The sequence below is a fragment of the Ranitomeya variabilis genome, chromosome 2 (genome assembly GCF_051348905.1).
Source record: "Ranitomeya variabilis isolate aRanVar5 chromosome 2, aRanVar5.hap1, whole genome shotgun sequence".
NCBI classification, from domain to species: Eukaryota; Metazoa; Chordata; class Amphibia; order Anura; family Dendrobatidae; genus Ranitomeya; species Ranitomeya variabilis.
The window spans coordinates 821444457-821467515 of record NC_135233.1 but is presented as its reverse complement, the minus strand read 5'-3'; the positions used below and the strand labels follow the sequence as shown (position 1 = coordinate 821467515).

Sequence of the window (23059 nt, the reverse complement as noted above, 5' to 3'; positions counted from 1 at the left end):
CCAACTATTCCACAGCGTTGCTGGCCAGTAAAGGTCTCAAAGAAGAAAAAAAAATGACATGGCCCCCTTGTTCACCTGATCTGAACCCCATAGAGAACCTGTGGTCCCTCATAAAATGTGAGATCTACAGAGAGGGAAAACAGTACATCTCTCGGAACAGTGTCTGGGAGGCTATGGTGGCTGCTGCACGCAATGTTGATTGTAAACAGATCAAGCAACTGACAGAATCTATGGATGGAAGGCTGTTGAGTGTCATCATAAAGAAAGGTGGCTATATTGGTCACTAATTTTGGGGGGTTTTGTTTTTGCATGTCAGAAATGTTTATTTCCAAATTTAGTGCAGTGATATTGGTTTACCTGGTGAAAATAAACAAGTGAGATGGGAATATATTTGGTTTTTATTAAGTTGCTTAATAATTCTGCACAGTAATAGTTACCTGCACAAACAGATATATCCTCCTAAGATAGCCAAATCTATAAAAAAAACCACTCCAACTTCCAAAAATATTAAGCTTTGATATGTATGAGTCTTTTGGGTTGATTGAGAACATAGTTGTTGATCAATAATAAAAATAATCCTCTAAAATACAACTTGCCTAATAATTCAGCACACAGTGTATATAGTACCTGCTAATTTCATTCTAGTAAGGAATTTGTTTTGATGCAGCAGTCTGAAATATACTTAAAAGTTGTTTAAAAAGAGATTTTAGCTCAATTGGCTGTATTGGGTAGCCAAATATGTAACACTAGATGGTGGCCCGATTCTAACGCATCGAGTATTCTAGAATATGTATGTATGTATGTATAGAGCAGCCACATAGTATAAAGCACAGGCCACGTAGTATATAGGAGGCATGTAGTATATAGCAGACAAATACTACGTGGCCTGTGCTATATACTATGTGGCTGCTATATACATACATACATATTCTAGAATACCCGATGCGTTAATACAGGCCACGCAGTACATAACACAGCCCACGTACTATATAACACAGCCCAAACAGTATATAGCAGCCACGCAGTATATAACACAGGCGACGTAGTATATAACACAGGCCATGCAGTATATAACACAGTGCACGTAGTATATAGCACAGCCCACGCAGTATATAACACTGCCCATGTAGTATATAGCACAGCCCCCACAGTACATCACTCACACAACCCACGCAGTATATCACACTGCCCATGTAGTGTATAGCACAGCCCCCGCAGTATATCACACAGCCCACACAGTGTGGGCACAATATCCCTGTTAAAAAAAATAATTAAAATAAAAAATAGTGATATACTTACCCACCGGGATCCACCGAAGCTCTGGGGATGCTCGCGCGGCTGCCACCATCTTCCATTCCCAGGATGCATTGCAAAATTACCCAGAAGACTTAGCGGTCTCACGAGAACGCTAAATCTTTTGGGTAATTTCGCAATGCATCTCTGGGATCGGAAGATGGCGGCAGCCACGTGCGGCTCGATGGACTACGGAGGGTGAGAATAGCAGGTTTTTTTTTTTATTATTATTTTTAACATTACATTTTTTTACTATTGATGCTGCATAGGCAGCATCAATAGTAAAAAGTTGGGGACACACTGGGTTAATAGCAGCGGTAACGGAGTGTGTTACCAGCGGCATAACGTGGTCTGTTACCGCTGCCATTAACCCTGTGTGAGCGCTGACTGGAGGGGAGTATGGAGCGGGCGCCGGGCACTGACTGCGGGGAGTAAGGAGCGGCCATTTTGCCTCTGGACTGTGCCCATCACTGATTGGTCGTGGCCGTTTTGCCGCAACCAATCAGCGACTTGGATTTCCATGACAGACAGAGGCCGCGACCAATGAATATTTGTGACAGACAGAAGGACAGACAGACAGCTGGAAGTGACCCTTAGACAATTATATAGTAGATGGATTATATTGTTGTACTATGATGTTAATATTATCTCTCTCATTTACATGCAGAAACCACCATTCCTGCAGGACCCATTAAGCAAGAATACTCCATTATACAAAAAGGATACATGCAAATTTCTAAAGCATCTGTGGGTATTTCATCAGAAAAACCAAACGACTGCATCTTGGCGAAACAATTCTGTAAAGAGAACCATAATTGCCTTTCTTTATATGAAAATTTCAAAACTCATTGCAATCACCCACATGAATGCATACTCAATGATGCAATACAAAGTTGCTTGACAGCTTGGAGTGAGCTTAAAAAGACCATCATGGGAAATTGTGTATGCATCAGTTCAACAAAAAGAAAATGTCTAAAAGTTTGGAATAGCATTTATAATAATACTTGTTTACAACAGGCAAAAGAAAGGCAATTTTCCACATATTCTGAAGACAAAACTGATTTTACTGATTTGGATTCTTGTAAGTAATACAATAACATTATGTTAATATTTGTATATACAGCTTTAGTATCATGAATATATATATATATATATATATATATATATATATATAAATACTTTGTTAAAGGGAATGTGTAAGTAGTATCAATCAACCTAAGACTTCAGATAAGTGAAAACTGTCTTAGACAAGAAGGATTTAATATAAATTTAGCATTTTTTGTAACGCATTCAATGTATGCACATGGCTGTATTTTATGCCTATATTAAAGGGAGCCTATTAGTTTGATCAACCATCGTTAACGGTCTATATGGGCATGAAGGTCATAGAAATTTGTTTAAAATGATGCATTGATATCTGTAAACATATATATTATTCCAGAGAAATCTACATTTTTCCTAATAAGTAAATAACCTGTTAAGAAAAATGAGCCAGACAAATATCTCCAGAAAATCTTTTTTCAGAGATTATTTTAAATGAAATGGGGTATTACCAGTATGAGATCATTCTAATACTGTCTACTCTGCTGCTGAGTTGTGCCTGATTATAATTAACACAGTACAGCAGAGGAAAACGTTGTCATCTGTCCAAACAAATTAGCAGCTTCGTTTGTCTTCCAACAGTGCTATCAGATTTGCTGTGCTGTTCTCCAACCCATGTTGGCAAACTGTGAGTTGGAAGCTGAATCACCATGACAGGAAAGCTGCTCATGCAATTATGTTTGTAATGAGATAGAATTCAGCTTTGTTGTACTGTATGTTTTAATCACAAGCAGTTCTGCAGTGAGATCAGTAGAGGAGACTGTAAGTCATAGTAAACTAGTAACATAGTAACATAGTTAGTAAGGCCGAAAAAAGAAATTTGTCCATCCAGTTCAGCCTATATTCCATCATAATAAATCCCCAGATCTACCTCCTTCTACAGAACCTAATAATTGTATGATACAATATTGTTCTGCTCCAGGAAGACATCCAGGCCTCTCTTGAACCCCTCGACTGAGTTCGCCATCACCACCTCCTCAGGCAAGCAATTCCAGATTCTCACTGCCCTAACAGTAAAGAATCCTCTTCTATGTTGGTGGAAAAACCTTCTCTCCTCCAGACGCAAAGAATGCCCCCTTGTGCCCGTCACCTTCCTTGGTATAAACAGATCCTCAGCGAGATATTTGTATTGTCCCCTTATATACTTATACATGGTTATTAGATCGCCCCTCAGTCGTCTTTTTTCGAGACTAAATAAGGCTAGGTTCCCATTGCGTTAATGGGATAGCGCTAACGGACAGCGTTGCACGGCGAAATTAACGCCGTGCACCGCGTCCGTTAGCGCTCCCATTGCCGGCAATGTTAGAGCGCATTGCTAGCACGTGTCATTTTCGGCACGCGCTAGCGATGTGCCGGTCTTTTGTAGCGTGCCTCGGATGCTGCTTGCAGCGTCCGCGGCGCGCCAGAGGTCCGTTCCCCTCTCTCGCAGATCGGGGATCTGCGAGAGCGGGGATGTTAACGCGACCCCTGAACGCGGCCCCGAAAAAGACATTGTGTTAGTGCAATCCGCTAGCGCTCGCGCTAAACGGATTGCACTAACGCAATCTGAACCTAGCCTAATCCTACTTTTGCTAATCTATCTGGGTATTGTAGTTCTCCCATCCCCTTTATTAACTTTGTTGCCCTCCTTTGTACTCTCTCTAGTTCCATTATATCCTTCCTGAGCACCGGTGCCCAAAACTGGACACAGTACTCCATGTGCGGTCTAACTAGGGATTTGTACAGAGGCAGTATAATGCTCTCATCATGTGTATCCAGACCTCTTTTAATGCACCCCATGATCCTGTTTGCCTTGGCAGCTGCTGCCTGGCACTGGCTGCTCCAGGTAAGTTTATCATTAACTAGGATCCCCAAGTCCTTCTCCCTGTCAGATTTACCCAGTGGTTTCCCGTTCAGTGTGTAATGGTGATATTGATTCCTTCTTCCCATGTGTATAACCTTACATTTATCATTGTTAAACCTCATCTGCCACCTTTCAGCCCAAGTTTCCAACTTATCCAGATCCATCTGTAGCAGAATACTATCTTCTCTTGTATTAACTGCTTTACATAGTTTTGTATCATCTGCAAATATCAATATTTTACTGTGTAAACCTTCTACCAGATCATTAATGAATATGTTGAAGAGAACAGGTCCCAATACCGACCCCTGCGGTACCCCACTGGTCACAGCGACCCAGTTAGAGACTATACCATTTATAACCACCCTCTGCTTTCTATCACTAAGCCAGTTACTAACCCATTTACACACATTTTCCCCCAGACCAAGCATTCTCATTTTGTGTACCAACCTCTTGTGCGGCACGGTATCAAACGCTTTGGAAAAATCGAGATATACCACGTCCAATGACTCACTGTGGTCCAGCCTATAGCTTACCTCTTCATAAAAACTGATTAGATTGGTTTGACAGGAGCGATTTCTCATAAACCCATGCTGATATGGAGTTAAACAGTTATTCTCATTGAGATAATCCAGAATAACATCCTTCAGAAACCCTTCAAATATTTTACCAACAGTAGAGGTTAGACTTACTGGCCTATAATTTCCAGGTTCACTTTTAGAGCCCTTTTTGAATATTGGCACCACATTTGCTATGCGCCAGTCCTGCGGAACAGACCCCGTCGCTATAGAGTCCCTAAAAATAAGAAATAATGGTTTATCTATTACATTACTTAGTTCTCTTAGTACTCGTGGGTGTATGCCATCCGGACCCGGAGATTTATCTATTTTAATCTTATTTAGCCGGTTTCGCACCTCTTCTTGGGTTAGGTTGGTGACCCTTAATATAGGGTTTTCATTGTTCCTTGGGATTTCACCTAGCATTTCATTTTCCACCGTGAATACCGTGGAGAAGAAGGTGTTTAATATGTTAGCCTTTTCCTCGTCATCTACAACCATTCTTTCCTCACTATTTTTTAAGGGGCCTACATTTTCAGTTTTTATTCTTTTACTATTGATATAGTTGAAGAACAATTTGGGATTAGTTTTACTCTCCTTAGCAATGTGCTTCTCTGTTTCCTTTTTGGCAGCTTTAATTAGTTTTTTAGATAAAGTATTTTTCTCCTTATAGTTTTTTAGAGCTTCAATGGTGCCATCCTGCTTTAGTAGTGCAAATGCTTTCTTTTTACTGTTAATTGCCTGTCTTACTTCTTTGTTTAGCCACATTGGGTTTTTCCTATTTCTATTCCTTTTATTCCCACAAGGTATAAACCGCTTACAGTGCCTATTTAGGATGTTCTTAAACATTTTCCATTTATTATCTGTTTTCTTATTTCTGAGGATATTGTCCCAGTCTACCAGATTAAGGGCATCTCTAAGCTGGTCAAACTTTGCCTTCCTAAAGTTCAGTGTTTTGTGACTCCCTGACAAGTCCCCCTAGTGAAAGACAGGTGAAACTGTACAATATTGTGGTCGCTATTTCCTAGATGCCCAACCACCTGCAGATTTGTTATTCTGTCAGGTCTATTAGATAGTATTAGGTCTAAAAGTGCTGCTCCTCTGGTTGGATTCTGCACCAATTGTGAAAGATAAGTTTTCTTGGTTATTAGCAGAAACCTGTTGCCTTTATGGGTTTCACAGGTTTCTGTTTCCCAGTTAATATCCGGGTAGTTAAAGTCCCCCATAACCAGGACCTCATTATGGGTTGCAGCTTCATCTATCTACTTTAGAAGTAGACTTTCCATGATTTCTGTTATATTTGGGGGTTTGTAACAGACCCCAATGAGAATTTTGTTACCATTTTTCCCTCCATGAATTTCGACCCATATGGACTCGACATCCTCATTCCCTTCGCTAATATCCTCCCTTAAAGTGGTCTTTAGACAAGACTTTACATAGAGACAAACCCCTCCTCCTCTCCGATTTTTACGATCCTTTCTAAACAGATTGTAACCCTGTAAGTTAACTGCCCAGTCATAGCTTTCATCTAACCATGTCTCGGTTATTCCCACTATGTCAAAGTTACCTGTAGATATTTCTGCTTCTAGTTCTTCCATCTTGTTTGTCAGGCTTCTGGCGTTTGCGAGCATGCAGTTTAGAGGATTTTGTTTTGTTTCAATCTCCTCGCTGTGGATTCTTTTAGAAATGTTCTTACCTCCCTTCTGAGTATGTTTTCCTGGGTCTTCTTTGTTCGAGTCTAATGTTTTTCTTCCCGTCCCCTCTTCTTCTAGTTTAAGAAAAAGAAGGAGCAGCATCCATTCCAGGTGAAGAGTATTCACAAAGATCTTTATTCTGCCATCACAGGAGAATTTTTCGGCCAAAATGGCCTTTGTCAAGTATACAATGTATCACATATGGCCACCTTAAATAGTGTGGAGCCTACGTGGGCACCAATCACCACCAAGGGGTGGCCTTTATTAAATATATAAAAAAACAACACAATACGTGCTCACACCGAATCTATAGTAAAACATAGACAAAATAACACTTAATCCCTTATACATTATATAAATACTATGTAAAAAATACAAAAGAGAACATGAAAACAACATGACCCCAAATCGCTGCCAAAATCATAGCCTTGCTGTTCTGTTGTCATGGTGATATTTCCACCAATCCCCGGCTGTTGATTTCATAAACAATTCCACTATCCAATCGCAGACTGCTAAAAAAAGAAGCGCATAAAATGTCTACGGCCAATCATACCTATGAGGTGGTGTCAATCAGACCACGAACGCCGGCGCATGCGCACGACGCACACCCGATGCAGGCGATCATGTGACCACCACAAAGGTGCGACATACAGCGCACGCGCCGATCATCACGGGCCGAATGTCATCGCTGGAGTCATCAGGTATGCCGGGTAGTCACGTGAGCCGCCAGGAGGCGAGTAAACGCTCACACTCCCGGCCAGCCCACGTGACGCCCCGGGCCTGCGCACTCAGCCAATTCCATGGCAATAAACCACATATAGCCATAGAACAAATGCAATACATGGTGATTTGGCAGGCAGGGATCTAAAGGAGGGAATTATATCAAAGCATTAGAATAAGGCAAGGGGAGAAGGAAAAATTCTCCATATCCTTCACATGTCCCTTGGATGTCAAATCCCAGATGTACTGCAAAAAAACAAAAAAAAGAAAAAGAAATTTTTTTTATTTACATCAGCACATAATTAAAAATACACAGAAGCAGACCACCCATAAAGAACAGGGGAATCAGGACATACATATTTGGAGATTGTAGTCAACATTTAACCCCTTGGGTTGTAGAGTCTCCAATATCGAGATCCACCTTAACTCCTTCTGTTTCAGTCTCCGTGTCCTATCACCCCCTCTCCTCAGAATAGGGACCCCATCGATAACCCTAAATCGCAATTGATTAATAGAATGCCTGCAGTCACTGAAATGTTTTGGAATCGGTAATTCAAATAATTTTGTTCTTATAGTACTCTTGTGTTTGCTTATTTGTGCTCTAACCTCCATAGTGGTCTCGCCGACATACATAAGTCCACACGGACACACTATTAGGTAGATAACAAATTTAGAAGAGCACGTATAACGCTCTCTGATCATAAATTTTTTTCCGGTCCAAGGATGATTGAAGCTATCACCATTTAACATGTTGCCACAACAAGCACAGATGAGACAGGGAAAGTTGCCCATCTGAGGTGGACACAAGGTCCTCTGGATGGCAACCTTGCCTGTGCCAACATCCGACCTCACCAGTCTATTTCTTAAGTTCCGCCCCGTTTGTATGAAAGAATGGGACGTGAACAGAAATCCTGAATATGAGGCATACCTTTATTTAGTATCCCCCAATGCCTGTTCAAAATATTGGCAATACCATTACTGGCAGGACAATACGTAGAAACAAATGGTATACATTTTTGTTTGACCTTACCTCTATGAGTTTGCAAATCTCCATCAGATAATTTCATGAGTTTGCAAATCTCCATCAGATAATTTCATTACTTTATCCCTATGGCCCATCACTTTCAACTTAGGATAACCTCTATGCATGAATTTCTTACACATTTCCTCCAATCTTTTATCACAAACTTCATTATCTGAAACAATCCTTCGTACCCGGACCAATTGGCTCCAAGGTAGTGAATCCATCATCTTTCTTGGGTGATAACTGTCATAGCATAAGAGGCTATTCCTATCAGTCACTTTCGTGAACAAATCAGTGCATAGACTGTCACCTTGTTTGTAGACCATAGTGTCCAAAAATTGTACCCTATCCGCTGAATATGTCATAGTAAATTTCAGTTCAGGATGTATATTATTCAATTCAGACAGAAAATCAAAAAGGTCCTCATCCGTCCCCTCCCATATACAAAAAATGTCGTCGATATAGCGCCACCAGGCCCAGACGTGGCGCCAGAAGGTGGAACTGAACACAAGTTGGTCCTCGAGTACCACCATATAGATGTTAGCATAAGTGGGGGCCACATTGGACCCCATGGCGGTACCCCTTAACTGCTGGTAGTAATCATCCCCAAAGAGGAATTCTGTCTGGTACCCCTAGTGATAACGCTTTCTTAAGTAAACCTACTGCAGATATGCTTTCTAAGAGACATGAAAGCGAGAAAAGGAGATTTATCTCTTTTGAACTGCATGTGACAACACTCACTGAATACTACAAGGCCCGAAGGATACCACGGGGCAAACTTCCACATCTACGCCCTACTTTGATGGCGGACAATGTACAATTTTGCAACAAGTTTGAATCCATCACTAACAAATTCTCCTTTGATTTGATGCTCCTTAATATTGAATTTCTCCGGAAGGAGATGGAGCTAATTAAATCAACTGTGGTGGATTTAGAGCAGCAATTGATTAGTCTGATGACAACACAGGAGTTTGAATCTTATAATACTCGACTGGAGGAAAACCTTGTTAAATTCCGTAGTGACATTGAAAAGACAAAGAGGTCTAAATGGTTCCGTGACATGGAGAATTATAGATTGGGTTGAATTTTTTCGTGACATCCCGGTTCACAGTCATCCTTTAACAATCGAAGACCTAGAGCCTTTCAACAAAAGAAAAAGAGGAGACCACAAGACAGGGATCCACAGAGATTTGGTTTCACCACAGCAGAGTCTGACTCTACTGATGACTCTAATTTGGGAGCTTCTTCTTCCTCTTCTAGTTTTTTAGGAGCCAAGAAATCGGACATAACAACCACAAAAGGAGGAACCGCAGAGGTGGGAGGAAGCACAGGAGGAGTCGGCACAAATCAAGATTGGAGGAAGTTTCACAAGTCCCCTATGAGAACTCGGAACAGGGACGAGCGACGAAAAGTGAAATGAATCGCAATGAACTGGTGGTAAATATATCATCTGTACAGTTGTCAAAAGTTGAATGTGATATTTTGTCTAAAGGACTTTCTTTTTGTCCTAAAAATTTTCCTGACTGGTTCTAGATTGAATGTGATCTATATGCATTCTTCAGAAGGTTACGGTTAACCTCATATTTCTCCGAGACACATCAGAAAATTGATGAGCCCACAGATGTAACCGTGGGCGGGTTTACCCCTAGAGGGGCGGGTCTATTTAACAAAAGCTCCTTTCAACCCCATGTTAATAAACATTTTGTTGAGTCTTATATCGAACTGGTGGAGAGGGATATTAAACTACTGAAGGATGGATTCCGTAATGCCGGATATAACAATCTGTCCAGTGTTGAGAAACAGGCTCTTGATCGTTTGCCAGGCAATGTTGAAATTACTATAAAGCCAGCCGATAAAGGCGGGACTGTGGTGATCATGGACACAGTAAAATATAAAGCAGAGATTATGGAACAGCTGTCAGATACTGCGGTTTATAAGAAATTGAAATGCGATCCTACTGCTGCCTTTCAAGGGGAGTTACAGCTTCTGTTCGAGGACGCCTTTGAAAATGGACTCATCGATCAGAAGCTGTCTGAATTTTTATTTGTAAATGCGCCAATTACCCCATTCCTGTATATGTTGCCAAAGATACACAAAGATTTGTTTAATCCCCCGGGCGCCCTATTGTGTCAGGCAGGGGGTCTATGTGTAATAAGGTGGCAATCTTTCTAGACAAAATCTTACATTGTTTTTCTACCTCTGCTCGCTCTTATATTAGAGACACAAATGATTTTTTGGAGAAATTGAGTGGGATTCCAATAAGTATCTCTACCAGGGTTGAGCGACTTTTATTTTTATAGGATCGGGTTTCACGAAACCCGACTTTCTCAAAAGTCGGGTCGAGTGAAATCGGCCAATCCTATAAAAAAGTCGGGGTCGGGGTCAGCCGAAACACGAAACCCAATGCAGTGCAATGGGATACTATGGTTCCCAGGGTCTGAAGGAGAGGAAAGTCTCCTTCAGGCCCTGGGATCCATATTAATGTGTAAAATAAAGAATTAAAATAAAAAATATTGATATACTCACCTCTCCGACGCAGCCTGCACCTTACTGAGGGAACCATCAGCCTTCTTTACTTAAAATGCGCGCGTGAATGGCCTTAGATGACGTCACGGCTTCTGATTGGTCGCGGCCGCCCATGTGACCGCCACGCGACCAATCACAAGCCGCGACGTCATCCCTCAGGTCCTAAATTCCCTTCTAGGAGGGATGACGTCATCTAAGGCCCTGAACACGCTCATTCTTAGGAAGGAAGGCTGCCGGAAAGAAGCCGAGGGTGAGTATATTCCTATTAGGTATATACTCACCCTCGGACGCGCCCTGCTTCTTTCCGGCAGCCTTCCTTCTTAAGAATGAGCGCGTTCAGGGCCTTAGATGACGTCACGGCTTGTGATTGGTCGCGGCCGCCAATGTGACCGCCACTCGACCAATCACAAGCCGTGACGTCATCCCTCAGGTCCTAAATTCCTAGAAGGGAATTTAGGACCTGAGGGATGATGTCGCGGCTTGTGATTGGTCGCGTGGCGGTCACATGGGCGGCCACGACCAATCAGATGCCGTGACGTCATCTAAGGCCATTCACGCGCTCATTTTAAGCAAAGAAGGCTGCCGGTTACCAACGGTAAGGTCCAGGCTGCATCGGAGAGGTGAGTATATCAATATTTTTTATTTTAATTCTTTATTTTACACTTAAATGTGGATTCCGATACCGATTTCCGATATCGCAAACTTATCAGAACTCGGTATCGGAATTCAGATACCAGATTCAGAAGATCGCTGACCTCATGGCCGACCCCACACAGGGGTTGGGTCGGGTTTCATGAAACCCAACTTTGCCAAAAGTCGGCGACTTCTGAAAATGGCCGACCCGTTTCGCTCAACCCTAATCTCTACTATTCTGGTATCTTTTGATGTTGTGTCGTTGTACACATGTATCGAGCATGAAAGGGGTCTACATGCCATCGGTGTGGCGCTGTCAGGCTCGGATGTGTCCCTGGATTGTGCACAGTTGGTCCTCACACTGCTGGAGTTCATCCTCAGGAGGAATTTTTTCCTCTTTGGGGATGATTACTACCAGCAGTTACGGGGTACCGCCATGGGGTCCAATGTGGCCCCCACTTATGCTAACATCTATATGGCGGTACTCGAGGACCAACCTGTGTACAGGTCCATCTTCTGGCGCCACGTCCGGGCCTGGTGGCGCTATATCGACGACATTTTTTGTATATGGGAGGGGACGGATGAGGACCTTTTTGATTTTCTGTCTGAATTGAATAATATACATCCTGAACTGAAATTTACTATGACATATTCAGCGGATAGGGTACAATTTTTGGACACTATGGTCTACAAACAAGGTGACAGCCTATGCACTGATTTGTTCATGAAAGTGACTCATAGGAATAGCCTCTTATGCTATGACAGTTATCACCCAAGAAAGATGATGGATTCACTACCAATTGGTCTGGGTATGAAGGATTGTTTCAGATAATGAAGTTTGTGATAAAAGATTGGAGGAAATGTGTAAGAAATTCATGCATAGAGATTATCCTAAGTTGAAAGTGATGGGCCATAGGGATAAAGTAATGAAATTATCTGATGGAGATTTGCAAACTCATAAAGGTAAGGTCAAACAAAAACGTATACCATTTGTTTCTACGTATTGTCCTGCCAGTAATGGTATTGCCAATATTTTGAACAGGCATTGGGGGATACTAAATAAAGGTATGCCTCATATTCAGGATTTCTGTTCACGTCCCATTCTTTCATACAGACGGGGGCGGAACTTAAGAGATAGACTGGTGAGGTCGGATGTTGGCACAGGCAAGGTTGCCATCCAGAGGACCTTGTGTCCACCTCAGATGGGCAACTTTCTCTGTCTCAACTGTGCTTGTTGTGGCAACATGTTAAAGGGCGATAGCTTCAATCATCCTCGGACCGGAAAAAAATTTATGATCAGAGAGCGTTATACGTGCTCTTCTAAATTTGTTATCTACCTAATAGTGTGTCCGTGTGGACTTATGTATGTCGGCGAGACCACTATGGAGGTTAGAGCACGAATAAGCAAACACAAGAGTACTATAAGAACAAAATTATTTGAATTACCGATTCCAAAACATTTCAGTGACTGCAGGCATTCTATTAATCAATTGCGATTTAGGGTTATCGATGGGGTCCCTATTCTGAGGAGAGGGGGTGATAGGACACGGAGACTGAAGCAGAAGGAGTTAAGGTGGATCTTGATATTGGAGACTCTACAACCCAAGTGGTTTAATGTGGACTACAATCTCCAAATATGTATGTCCTGATTCCCCTGTTCTTTATGGGTGGTCTACATCTGTGTATTTTTAATTATGTGCTGATGTAAATAAAACATTTTTCTTTTTCTCTTTTTTTGTTTTTTTGCAGTACATCTGGGATTTGACATCCAAGGGACATGTGGAGGATATGGAGGATTTTTCCTTCTCCCCTTGCCTTATTCTAATGCTTTGATATAATTCCCTCCTTTAGATCCTTACCTGCCAAATCACCATGTATTGCATTTGTTCTATGGCTATATGTGGTTTGTTGCCATGGAATTGGCTGAGTCCGCATCCTCCCTGTGAGCGCAGGCCCAGGGCGTCAAGTGGGCTGGCCGGGAGTGTGGGCGTTTACTCGTCTCCTAGCGGCTCATGTGACTATTCGGCATACCTGATGACTCCGGCGATGACGTTCGGCCCGTGATGATCGGCGCATGCGCTGTATGTCGCACCTTTGTGGTGGTCACATGATCGCCTGCATTGGGTGTGCATCGTGCGCATGCGCCGGCTTTCGCGGTTTGACGGACACCACGTCATAGGTATGTGATGATTGGCCGTAGACATTTTATGCGCTTCTTTTTTTAGCAGTCTGCGATTGGATAGTGGAATTGTTTACGAAATCAACAGCCGGGGATTGGTGGAAATATTACCATGACAACGGAACAGCAAGGCTACGATTTGGGCAGCGATTTGGGGTCATGTTGTTTTCATGTTCTCTTTTGTATTTTGTACATAGTATTTATATGATGTATAAGGGATTAAGTGTTATTTTGTCTATGTTTTACTATAGATTCGGTGTGAGCGCGTATTGTGTTGTTTTTTTATATATTTAATAAAGGCCGCCCCTTGGTGGTGATTGGTGCCCACGTAGGCTCCACACTATTTAAGGTGGCCATATGTGATGCATTGTATACTTGACAAAGGCCATTTTGGCAGAAACGTTGTATTCCTATGATGGCAGAATAAAGATCTGGAGGATGACTCTAGGGGAGATCTTTGTGTGACCCATAGATGTTACCAGTTCATATACATATAATAAAAACATGGATTTCTCTGGAATAAAACATTGGAACCAAGATATCAAAATATTACTGTATTCAAATTATTATGACCTGCATGTCCATATAGAGAGCTTATGAGGTTTTATCCTTCTAACAGATAGTTTTCATCCTAATAAAAAAGCCAAATTTATCAAATCTGATGTTCAACTATATGTGCTAATAACCCAGTGATTCTGAGAATGTCTTCTCATGACCCATTGTATTTTCTGTTTGTAGTAAATTTAAGTCAATATTACAGATGAGTGATTCTTTTGAAATTTGAATTTGCAGGCTTTGCCGATTTCTACATGTGATTTGGTGTGCGGTGAATAAATTTGCTAGAATCGCATAGACAAAAAGCCTGAAATTGCCTGGCAATATGTGTAGAAAGTTGTGAGCTCCCCTTGCAGTCAATTGAACATTTATTCAGCTCCATAAGTCAAATAGAGCCTTTTCAATTTCCAAATTACTTCAATCCATCTGGCTAGGAGAAAACAGATGGTAACTAGAGGTAAAGAACAGCATAACAGAATTGCAGAATCAGACTTTTTATGCTACTTAAATTATAAATCTGGACTAAAAATGAACTCTTTAGGGAGGGAAGATGTATGCATTGCTACTGATCATACATATTCAGATGGAAGAAAATGTCATGACATTTTCACACTGTTGGATGCAACAGTTATCCCTGTTTGGGGAGTATAAAGAGCTATGCACTGTACCTTGATAAATGAAGAAACAATAGCTTTTTCATAAGCCGTTCAAAAATTACATTTGTTATTATGGATAAAAAAGTTGCGCTGTACTGTTTTAATTGCAAATAAGTAATGGGCTGTCAAGTAGAACTGACAAAATTATCTCCTTTTAGCGTCCAACACTGGCCTGCTAATTACAAAATGATTAGTCAGTACAAATATTTTTTTCAAGCCTTTCAAAACTGTTCTTTTTTTCTGGAATCAAAACGGGATTACTGTTTTGAGCGTCAAGAAGTTATGGCTTGCAGCATCAAGCATTTTCAAAGTTTGACTTATTTTCAGAGCTACTTTTTGAGGGTTAAAAAATATGAGAGTATATTTGTCATCATAAATAGTACTGGCTAGCATTGTGAAACACAGTGGATAGCCAGGAGATGTGTGATTGGCATGGCTGTGCAATGGCTGTGGTATCAGCAGAATGGCAAAGAGTTAAGAAGAGGCAGGCAAGTAGATACTTAACAGTTTAGGTCCAGCAATGGCAGCCCCAGCAGTACTGTCTATCAGTATGAAACAAAATGGGCAGCCACTGGCATGGCTGGTGTGGCTGTGCAGTGGATGTGGTAGGAGCAGCACAGTGGAAAGTTAAGATGGGGCAGGAAAGGAATAATTTCTCAGTTTAGGACTATATTGTCATCATATTTTGACCTTTTTTCTGTTTATTTTATTTCAAATATACATTTTTTTATATTGCACAATGCACATTGTTTGAGTACACTTAGTAAATACTGATTGGTGTCTATTGCACATGCATATATTATATTAATATATATATTCTCAGATAGATTATTGCACACACAATAGCCCAATTTTTTCTGATGTTATAGAATATTTTGTATGATTTTATACTCTATTTTTGCATCCCCTTTTTTGATCCGCCCCATTGCTATCTTTTGCATTTGCATAATAATACATATGTATTTTTAAATTATTCTTGTATTTGCTTTCCAACTACGGGCACGTTGTATCAGTGCTACCATTTGCCAAATAATATATTATAAAGGCATACTTTTATTGTATCATCTCAGTATGTTTTGTTTAATTATATGTTTATTCTATTTTTAATTATATTTCCTTGATATCCGATATTTGTTTTTTTTATTCTTTTTACTATTAAATTCAAGACATGAGCAACCAGACCTTTCAGGCACTGTAGAGTTTTGGTTATGAACATCACCTGCCAGCAGGGCCGGACTGGCCTTCAGGCAGTTCTGGCAAATGCCAGAAGGGCCGGTGGCAGTCGTGGGCAGCTTACCAGCGCCGACTCCCCCCCGACTCACCCTCCTCTGCCGCCGACTCACCCCCCCGCCAGTGCCGCCGCATTCAACTATACCGGTGTCTATGATGCCGGTACAGTTGAATGCAATCATGGTGGAGAGAGCATCTGCTGATGCCCCCTCTCCCATCATTCCCCACTCTGCCTGGCGCTGACACTGCGGGTAGACTGCAGCTGCTGAGAATGAATGCAGTTCATCATAATTTGGTTATTTATACACACATTATATAATAGTCGACAGACACCATCAATCTATAGAATACCCTGGCTTATACCTCCATTTCTATATTATCATCTTTTTGAGCATAAATATATGCATTTGTGGTTTACATCTGGTTGATACATTGCTAAACAACTAGTGCCATATTTGATTGGCAAGCCTTTTTTCTGGCCCATTTTTTAGGCAGAAAACTTTTTAAGGTTAGATCACTCAGCTAGATCTGGTTTTTCTGTGTGCATGATATGGAGGGATTTAGGTTTGGGTAGTGGCTAGGGCGGTGTAGGGACATAAGGGACAATTGACAGGGAGTGGGGGCGCCATATCGCGTGTTAGGGTGCCAATCTCCACTGTTAGGTAGGGCACAGGTCATTTAGGATCACATCAGGGTCGTATGAGGAATTTGTCATCCTTTTTTCTTTTTCCCCCTGTTTTTTTGTCCACTGCACTAGCCCACCAACACCCAGCCCTATTCTTTTTTGGTGTTAGTTCATATATCTGACTTTTTTATTTATGGAATTTTAAGAGTAGAAATAAAGGTATCTTTTAAGGGCTATTTTTCTTTTTTGGTTTTCTATCAATGTATTATACTAAACAAGCAAAATGCTGCCTATTTATAGAGTGATTGGATTATTTATGTGGGAACAGAATTCCTTGTTCTCAGCAGCACATCGCCGGTGTAAACTGTAGATGTGCTGCTGATAACATGATACTGTATGGGGACAGATTGATCTAATTGTGATTGTTCTGTTCCCTTCATTCTTTCTCAGTTGGTGTGAGGGTATGTTTCCACATTCAGGAAACTGTCATGATTCCCCAATGGCATGGGAACATCAGAAACACAAAATAACAGACTAGCCCTCAGGTGATGGAAACTCAAGCTGACCGTGACCTAAATCTACCACACAACTAATCGGATCACAACAGTACCCCCCCCTGAAGGAGGGGGCACCGAACCCTCACAAGAACCGCCAGGGCGACCTGGATGAGCCCTATGAAAGGCACGAACCAAATCCGAGGCATGAACATCAGAGGCAGTTACCCAAGAATTATCTTCCTGACCATAGCCCTTCCATTTAACCAGATACTGGAGTCTCCGCCTGGAAATACGGGAGTCCAAGATCTTCTCTATAACGTACTCCAATTCACCCTCAACCAGCACAGGAGCAGGAGGCTCAGCAGAAGGAACCACCGGCACCTCGTATCTCCGCAACAACGACCGATGGAACACATTATGGATAGCGAAAGATGCCGGGAGGTCCAAACGAAAGGAAACAGGGTTAATAATCTCCAAAATCCTATAGGGACCGATGAACCGAGGCTTAAATTTAGGAGAAGAAACCCTCATTGGGACAAAACGGGAAGACAACCACACCAAGTCCCCAACACGAAGGCGAGGACCAACCCGACGCTGGCGGTTAGCAAACCGCTGAGTCCTCTCCTGGGACAAATTCAAATTGTCCACCACTTGTTCCCAAATCCGATACAACCGATCCACCACAGCATCTACTCCAGGACAATCCGAAGACTCCGCCTGACCAGAAGAAAAACGGGGATGAAACCCCGAATTGCAAAAGAAAGGGGAAACCAAAGTGGCCAAACTAGCCCGATTATTAAGAGCAAACTCCGCCAACGGCAAAAAGGCAACCCAATCATCCTGATCCGCAGACACAAAACACCTCAAATACGTCTCCAAAGTCTGATTAGTTCGCTCCGTCTGGCCATTAGTCTGAGGATGGAAGGCAGACGAAAAAGACAAATCAATGCCAAACCTGGCACAGAATGCCCGCCAAAATCTAGAAACGAACTGGGTACCCCTATCAGAAACGATATTTTCAGGAATACCATGCAAGCGAACCACATTTTGAAAAAACAAAGGAACCAACTCAGACGAGGAAGGCAACTTCGGCAATGGCACCAAATGAACCATCTTAGAAAAACGGTCACACACCACCCAGATAACAGACATCCTCTGAGAGACAGGAAGATCAGAAATAAAGTCCATCGAGATGTGCGTCCAAGGCCTCTTCGGAATAGGCAAGGGCAACAACAACCCGCTAGCCCTAGAACAACAAGGCTTGGCCCGAGCACACACATCACAAGACTGCACAAAAACACGCACATCTCGAGACAGAGATGGCCACCAGAAGGATCTAGCCACCAAATCCCTGGTACCAAAAATTCCAGGATGACCCACCAGCGTAGAAGAATGAACCTCCGAGATGACTCTACTGGTCCAATCATCAGGAACAAACAGTCTACCAGGTGGACAGCGATCAGGTCTATCCGCCTGAAACTCTTGCAAAGCACGTCGCAGATCTGGGGAAATAGCGGATAATATCACCCCATCCTTAAGGATACCTGTAGGTTCCGAATCACCAGGGGAATCAGGCTCAAAACTCCTAGAAAGGGCATCTGCCTTCACATTCTTAGAACCTGGTAGATATGAGACCACAAAATTAAACCGAGAGAAAAACAACGACCAGCGCGCCTGTCTAGGATTCAGGCGCCTGGCAGACTCAAGATAAATCAGATTCTTGTGATCAGTCAAAACCACCACCTGATGTCTAGCACCCTCAAGCCAATGATGCCACTCCTCAAATGCCCACTTCATGGCCAAAAGCTCCCGATTACCAACATCATAATTTCTTTCGGCGGCAGAAAATTTTCGAGAAAAGAACGCACAAGGTCTCATCACTGAGCAATCGGAACTTTTCTGAGACAAAACCGCCCCCGCTCCGATCTCGGAAGCATCGACCTCAACCTGAAAGGGGAGAGAGACATCAGGCTGGCGCAATACAGGGGCAGAGGAAAAGCGGCGCTTAAGTTCCCGAAAAGCCTCCACAGCGGCAGAGGACCAATTGGCAACATCAGCACCCTTCTTAGTCAAATCCGTAAGAGGCTTAGCAACACCAGAAAAACCAGTTATAAATCGACGATAAAAATTAGCAAAGCCCAAGAACTTCTGAAGACCCTTTAGAGAAGTAGGCTGCGTCCAGTCACAAATAGCCCGAACCTTGACAGGGTCCATCTCAACAGAAGAAGGGGAAAAAATGTACCCCAAAAAGGAAATCTTTTGAACCCCAAAAACACACTTAGAACCCTTTACACACAGAGAATTCTCCCGCAAGACCTGAAAAACCCTCCTGACCTGCTGAACATGAGACTCCCAGTCCTCAGAAAAAATCAAAATATCGTCCAAATACACAATCATAAATTTATCCAGATATTCACGGAAAATATCATGCATAAAGGACTGAAAAACTGAAGGTGCATTAGAAAGGCCGAAAGGCATTACTAAATACTCAAAGTGGCCCTCAGGCGTATTAAATGCGGTTTTCCACTCATCCCCTTGCTTAATTCGCACCAAATTATACGCCCCACGGAGATCAATCTTGGAGAACCACTTAGCCCCCCTTATGCGAGCAAACAAATCAGTAAGCAGCGGCAACGGATACTGATATTTGACAGTAATTTTATTCAGGAGTCGATAATCAATACAAGGCCTCAGCGAGCCATCCTTTTTAGAGACAAAGAAAAACCCAGCTCCTAAAGGTGATGAAGAAGGACGAATATGTCCCTTTTCCAGGGACTCCTTAACATACTCTCGCATGGCAGCATGCTCAGGTACAGATAGGTTAAACAAACGACCCTTTGGAAATTTACTGCCTGGAATCAGATCTATGGCGCAATCACACTCTCTGTGGGGAGGGAGAGAACCAATTTTAGGCTCTTCAAAAATATCCCCAAAATCCGACAAAAATGCCGGAACCTCAGAGGGAATAGATGACGAGATAGAAACCAAAGGTATGTCCCCATGAGCCCCCCGACATCCCCAGCTTAACACAGACATAGCTTTCCAGTCCAGTACTGGGTTATGAGATTGCAACCATGGTAATCCAAGCACTAACACATCATGTAAATTATGCAACACGAGGAAGCGAATCATCTCCTGATGGTCTGGAGTCATACGCATAGTCACTTGCGTCCAGAACTGTGGTCTATTACAAGCCAGAGGTGTAGAATCAATACCCTTCAGAGGTATAGGAACTTCCAGAGGCTCCAAATCAAACCCACAGCGCCTGGCGAAGGACCAATCCATGAGACTCAGAGCGGCGCCAGAGTCCACATAGGCATCCACGGTAATAACTGATAATGAACAAATCAGAGTTACAGACAGAAGAAATTTAGACTGTAAAGTGCCAATAGAAACAGACTTGTCAACCTTCCTAGTACATTTAGAGCATGCTGATATAACATGCGCGGAATCACCACAGTAGAAGCACAAGCCATTTTTGCGCCTATAATTCTGCCGCTCGCTTCTTGACAGAATTCTGTCACATTGCATTTTCTCTGGCGTCCCTTCAGAAGATACCGCCAAATGGTGCACGGGTTTGCGCTCCCGCAAACGCCGATCAATCTGAATCGCCATTGTGATGGACTCATTCAGACCTGTGGGCGTAGGAAACCCCACCATGACATCCTTAACTGCATCAGAAAGGCCTTCTCTGAAAATTGCCGCTAGGGCACACTCATTCCACTGAGTAAGCACAGACCATTTACGAAATTTTTGGCAGTATATCTCAGCTTCATCTTGCCCTTGAGACAGGGCTATTAAAGCTTTTTCAGCTTGAATCTCCAAATTAGGTTCCTCATACAGCAACCCTAAAGCCAGAAAAAACGCATCCACATTGAGCAACGCAGGATCCCCTGGTGTCAATGAAAATGCCCAATTTTGAGGGTCACCTCGCAGCAAAGAAATCACAATCTTAACCTGCTGAACAGGATCTCCAGAGGAGTGAGGTCTGAGAGAAAGGAATAATTTACAATTACATTTGAAATTCTGAAACCGAGATCTATCTCCGGAAAATACCTCTGGTGTAGGAATCTTAGGTTCAGAAATAGGAGTACGTATAACATAATCTTGTAAATTCTGAACCTTCGTAGCAAGATTATTTAAACCTGCAGCCAAACTCTGAGAGTCGATCCTTAAACCGGAGAGATCAGAGCCATTCAAGGATTAGAAGGAGAGAAAGGCAAGGCTGTAAATAGAGCAGAAATACAACTGAGCCAACTAAGTAGCAAACATGTGAGGAAAAAAAAAATAAAAAATCTACAGACTTCTTTTACTCTCCTTTCTTCTGCCAATTACTTTAACAGCGGCCGGTCATACTGTCATGATTCCCCAATGGCATGGGAACATCAGAAACACAAAATAACAGACTAGCCCTCGGGTGATGGAAACTCAAGCTGACCGTGACCTAAATCTACCACACAACTAACAGTAGCCAGGAAGCATTCCTACGGCTGCCTAGATGCCATGCGCCAGCCGGAGAACTAACTACACCTGGAAGAGGAAGGAACAGACCTGGCTTACCTCTAGTGAAATTCCCCAAAGATGATAGTAGCCCCCACATATATTAACGGTGAGTTCAGAGGAAAAGACATACACAGCATGAAGGTAGATTTAGCAAAGCGAGGTCCACTTACTAGATAGAGGAAGGATACAAAAGAGGACTTCACGGTCAGCTGAAAAACCCTTTCAAAAACCCATCCTGAAATTACTTTAAGACTCCTGTGTCAACTCATGACACAGGAGTGGCAATTTCAGTCCACAAGAGCTTCCAGTAACAGGAAATGACAAACTGTAAACTGGACAAAAAATACAAAACAAAAAGGACAAGAGTCCACTTAGCTGATCAGCAGACTGGTAGCAGGAACATGCAACTGAAAGACTCAGGTTACAATGATGACCGGCAAGGAAGTGACTGGAGAGCAAGGCTAAATAGGGAACTCCCAAAACTGATGGAAGCAGGTGAGCTGAGGCAGAAAAGAACACACAAGTCTCCAGTACCACCAGCCACCACTAGGGGAGCCCAAAAAGCGGATCACAACAGGAAACGTTGCGTGTTTTACGCTGCGTAGAGCCACAGCGTCAAACACGAAGAGTCCAGAAGTTACAGCATAGTGGAGGGAATTTTATGAAATCCCATCTCCACTATGCATGGTAACACGCACCCGGCGGCCCTGTGATTCCGGACATGCGGCGCGTCTTTTTAGAACGCATCATGTCCGTTTACCTTGTGGCGACGCTGCGCCGCCGCAAGGTAAAACACAGGGCCCTATGTGTGGGGTGCGATGATTTCGGATGTGTGCAATGAACACATCCGGCATCATCGCGTCTACAGAAGGGGCGGAGCTTTAGGCGGAGCGGGTTTTCCGCGCCGGCCATCCTGAACGTGGACACGTACCCTGAAGAGGCCGAGAAACAAGCAAACAACCTCACTATTGTCGATCACACTCATTTAGTGGCCTAAGATCAGCGCATGTAAATACAACAGAAATGCTTCACAGGGAGACCAGGCAAGGATGATGACATTTGTAGTTAGCACCCGGCGCCTGGGAATAGAGCTAACTCTACTGCTTTTCCCAGCCACCAGAGCATTTAATTCTGGTATGCGTAATGATTTTTAGGGTTGATGTCAGCTGCGTAATGTCAGCTGCTATCAATCCCTGGTGTAAGTAATGGAGAGGTGTCTATCAGACACTCCCACTACTAGCACAGACCTGACGAGACCCAGTGACTCTGAAGAGCGGTGACGGTAGCAACAGCACTGCTCTTCACAGTCGCTGAGCTCAGCACAAGACCCGGAATATCTGACTATATGTTATATAGTCGTGTTACACTCCTCTCATTTCTTGTAACCTACAAGTGTACAAAGATATTATACAGTCACCATGTGACA

At 42.7% G+C, this 23059-nt stretch overlaps 1 protein-coding gene across 2 annotated transcripts in view; it reads left to right on the top strand.

Moving 5' to 3' along the window:
• The window catches only part of GFRAL (GDNF family receptor alpha like), a 165452-nt gene that overhangs the window by 70479 nt on the left and 71914 nt on the right, over positions 1 to 23059 (top strand). The window contains exons 4-5 of one of the 2 annotated variants that reach the window (XM_077290012.1): positions 1961 to 2235; positions 2311 to 2374. In XM_077290012.1, coding sequence (XP_077146127.1) covers positions 1961 to 2235; positions 2311 to 2374 — 339 coding nt within the window. Of the gene's footprint in view, positions 1 to 1960; positions 2375 to 23059 lie in introns of both variants that reach the window. The other variant, XM_077290011.1, reaches the window with a different exon arrangement.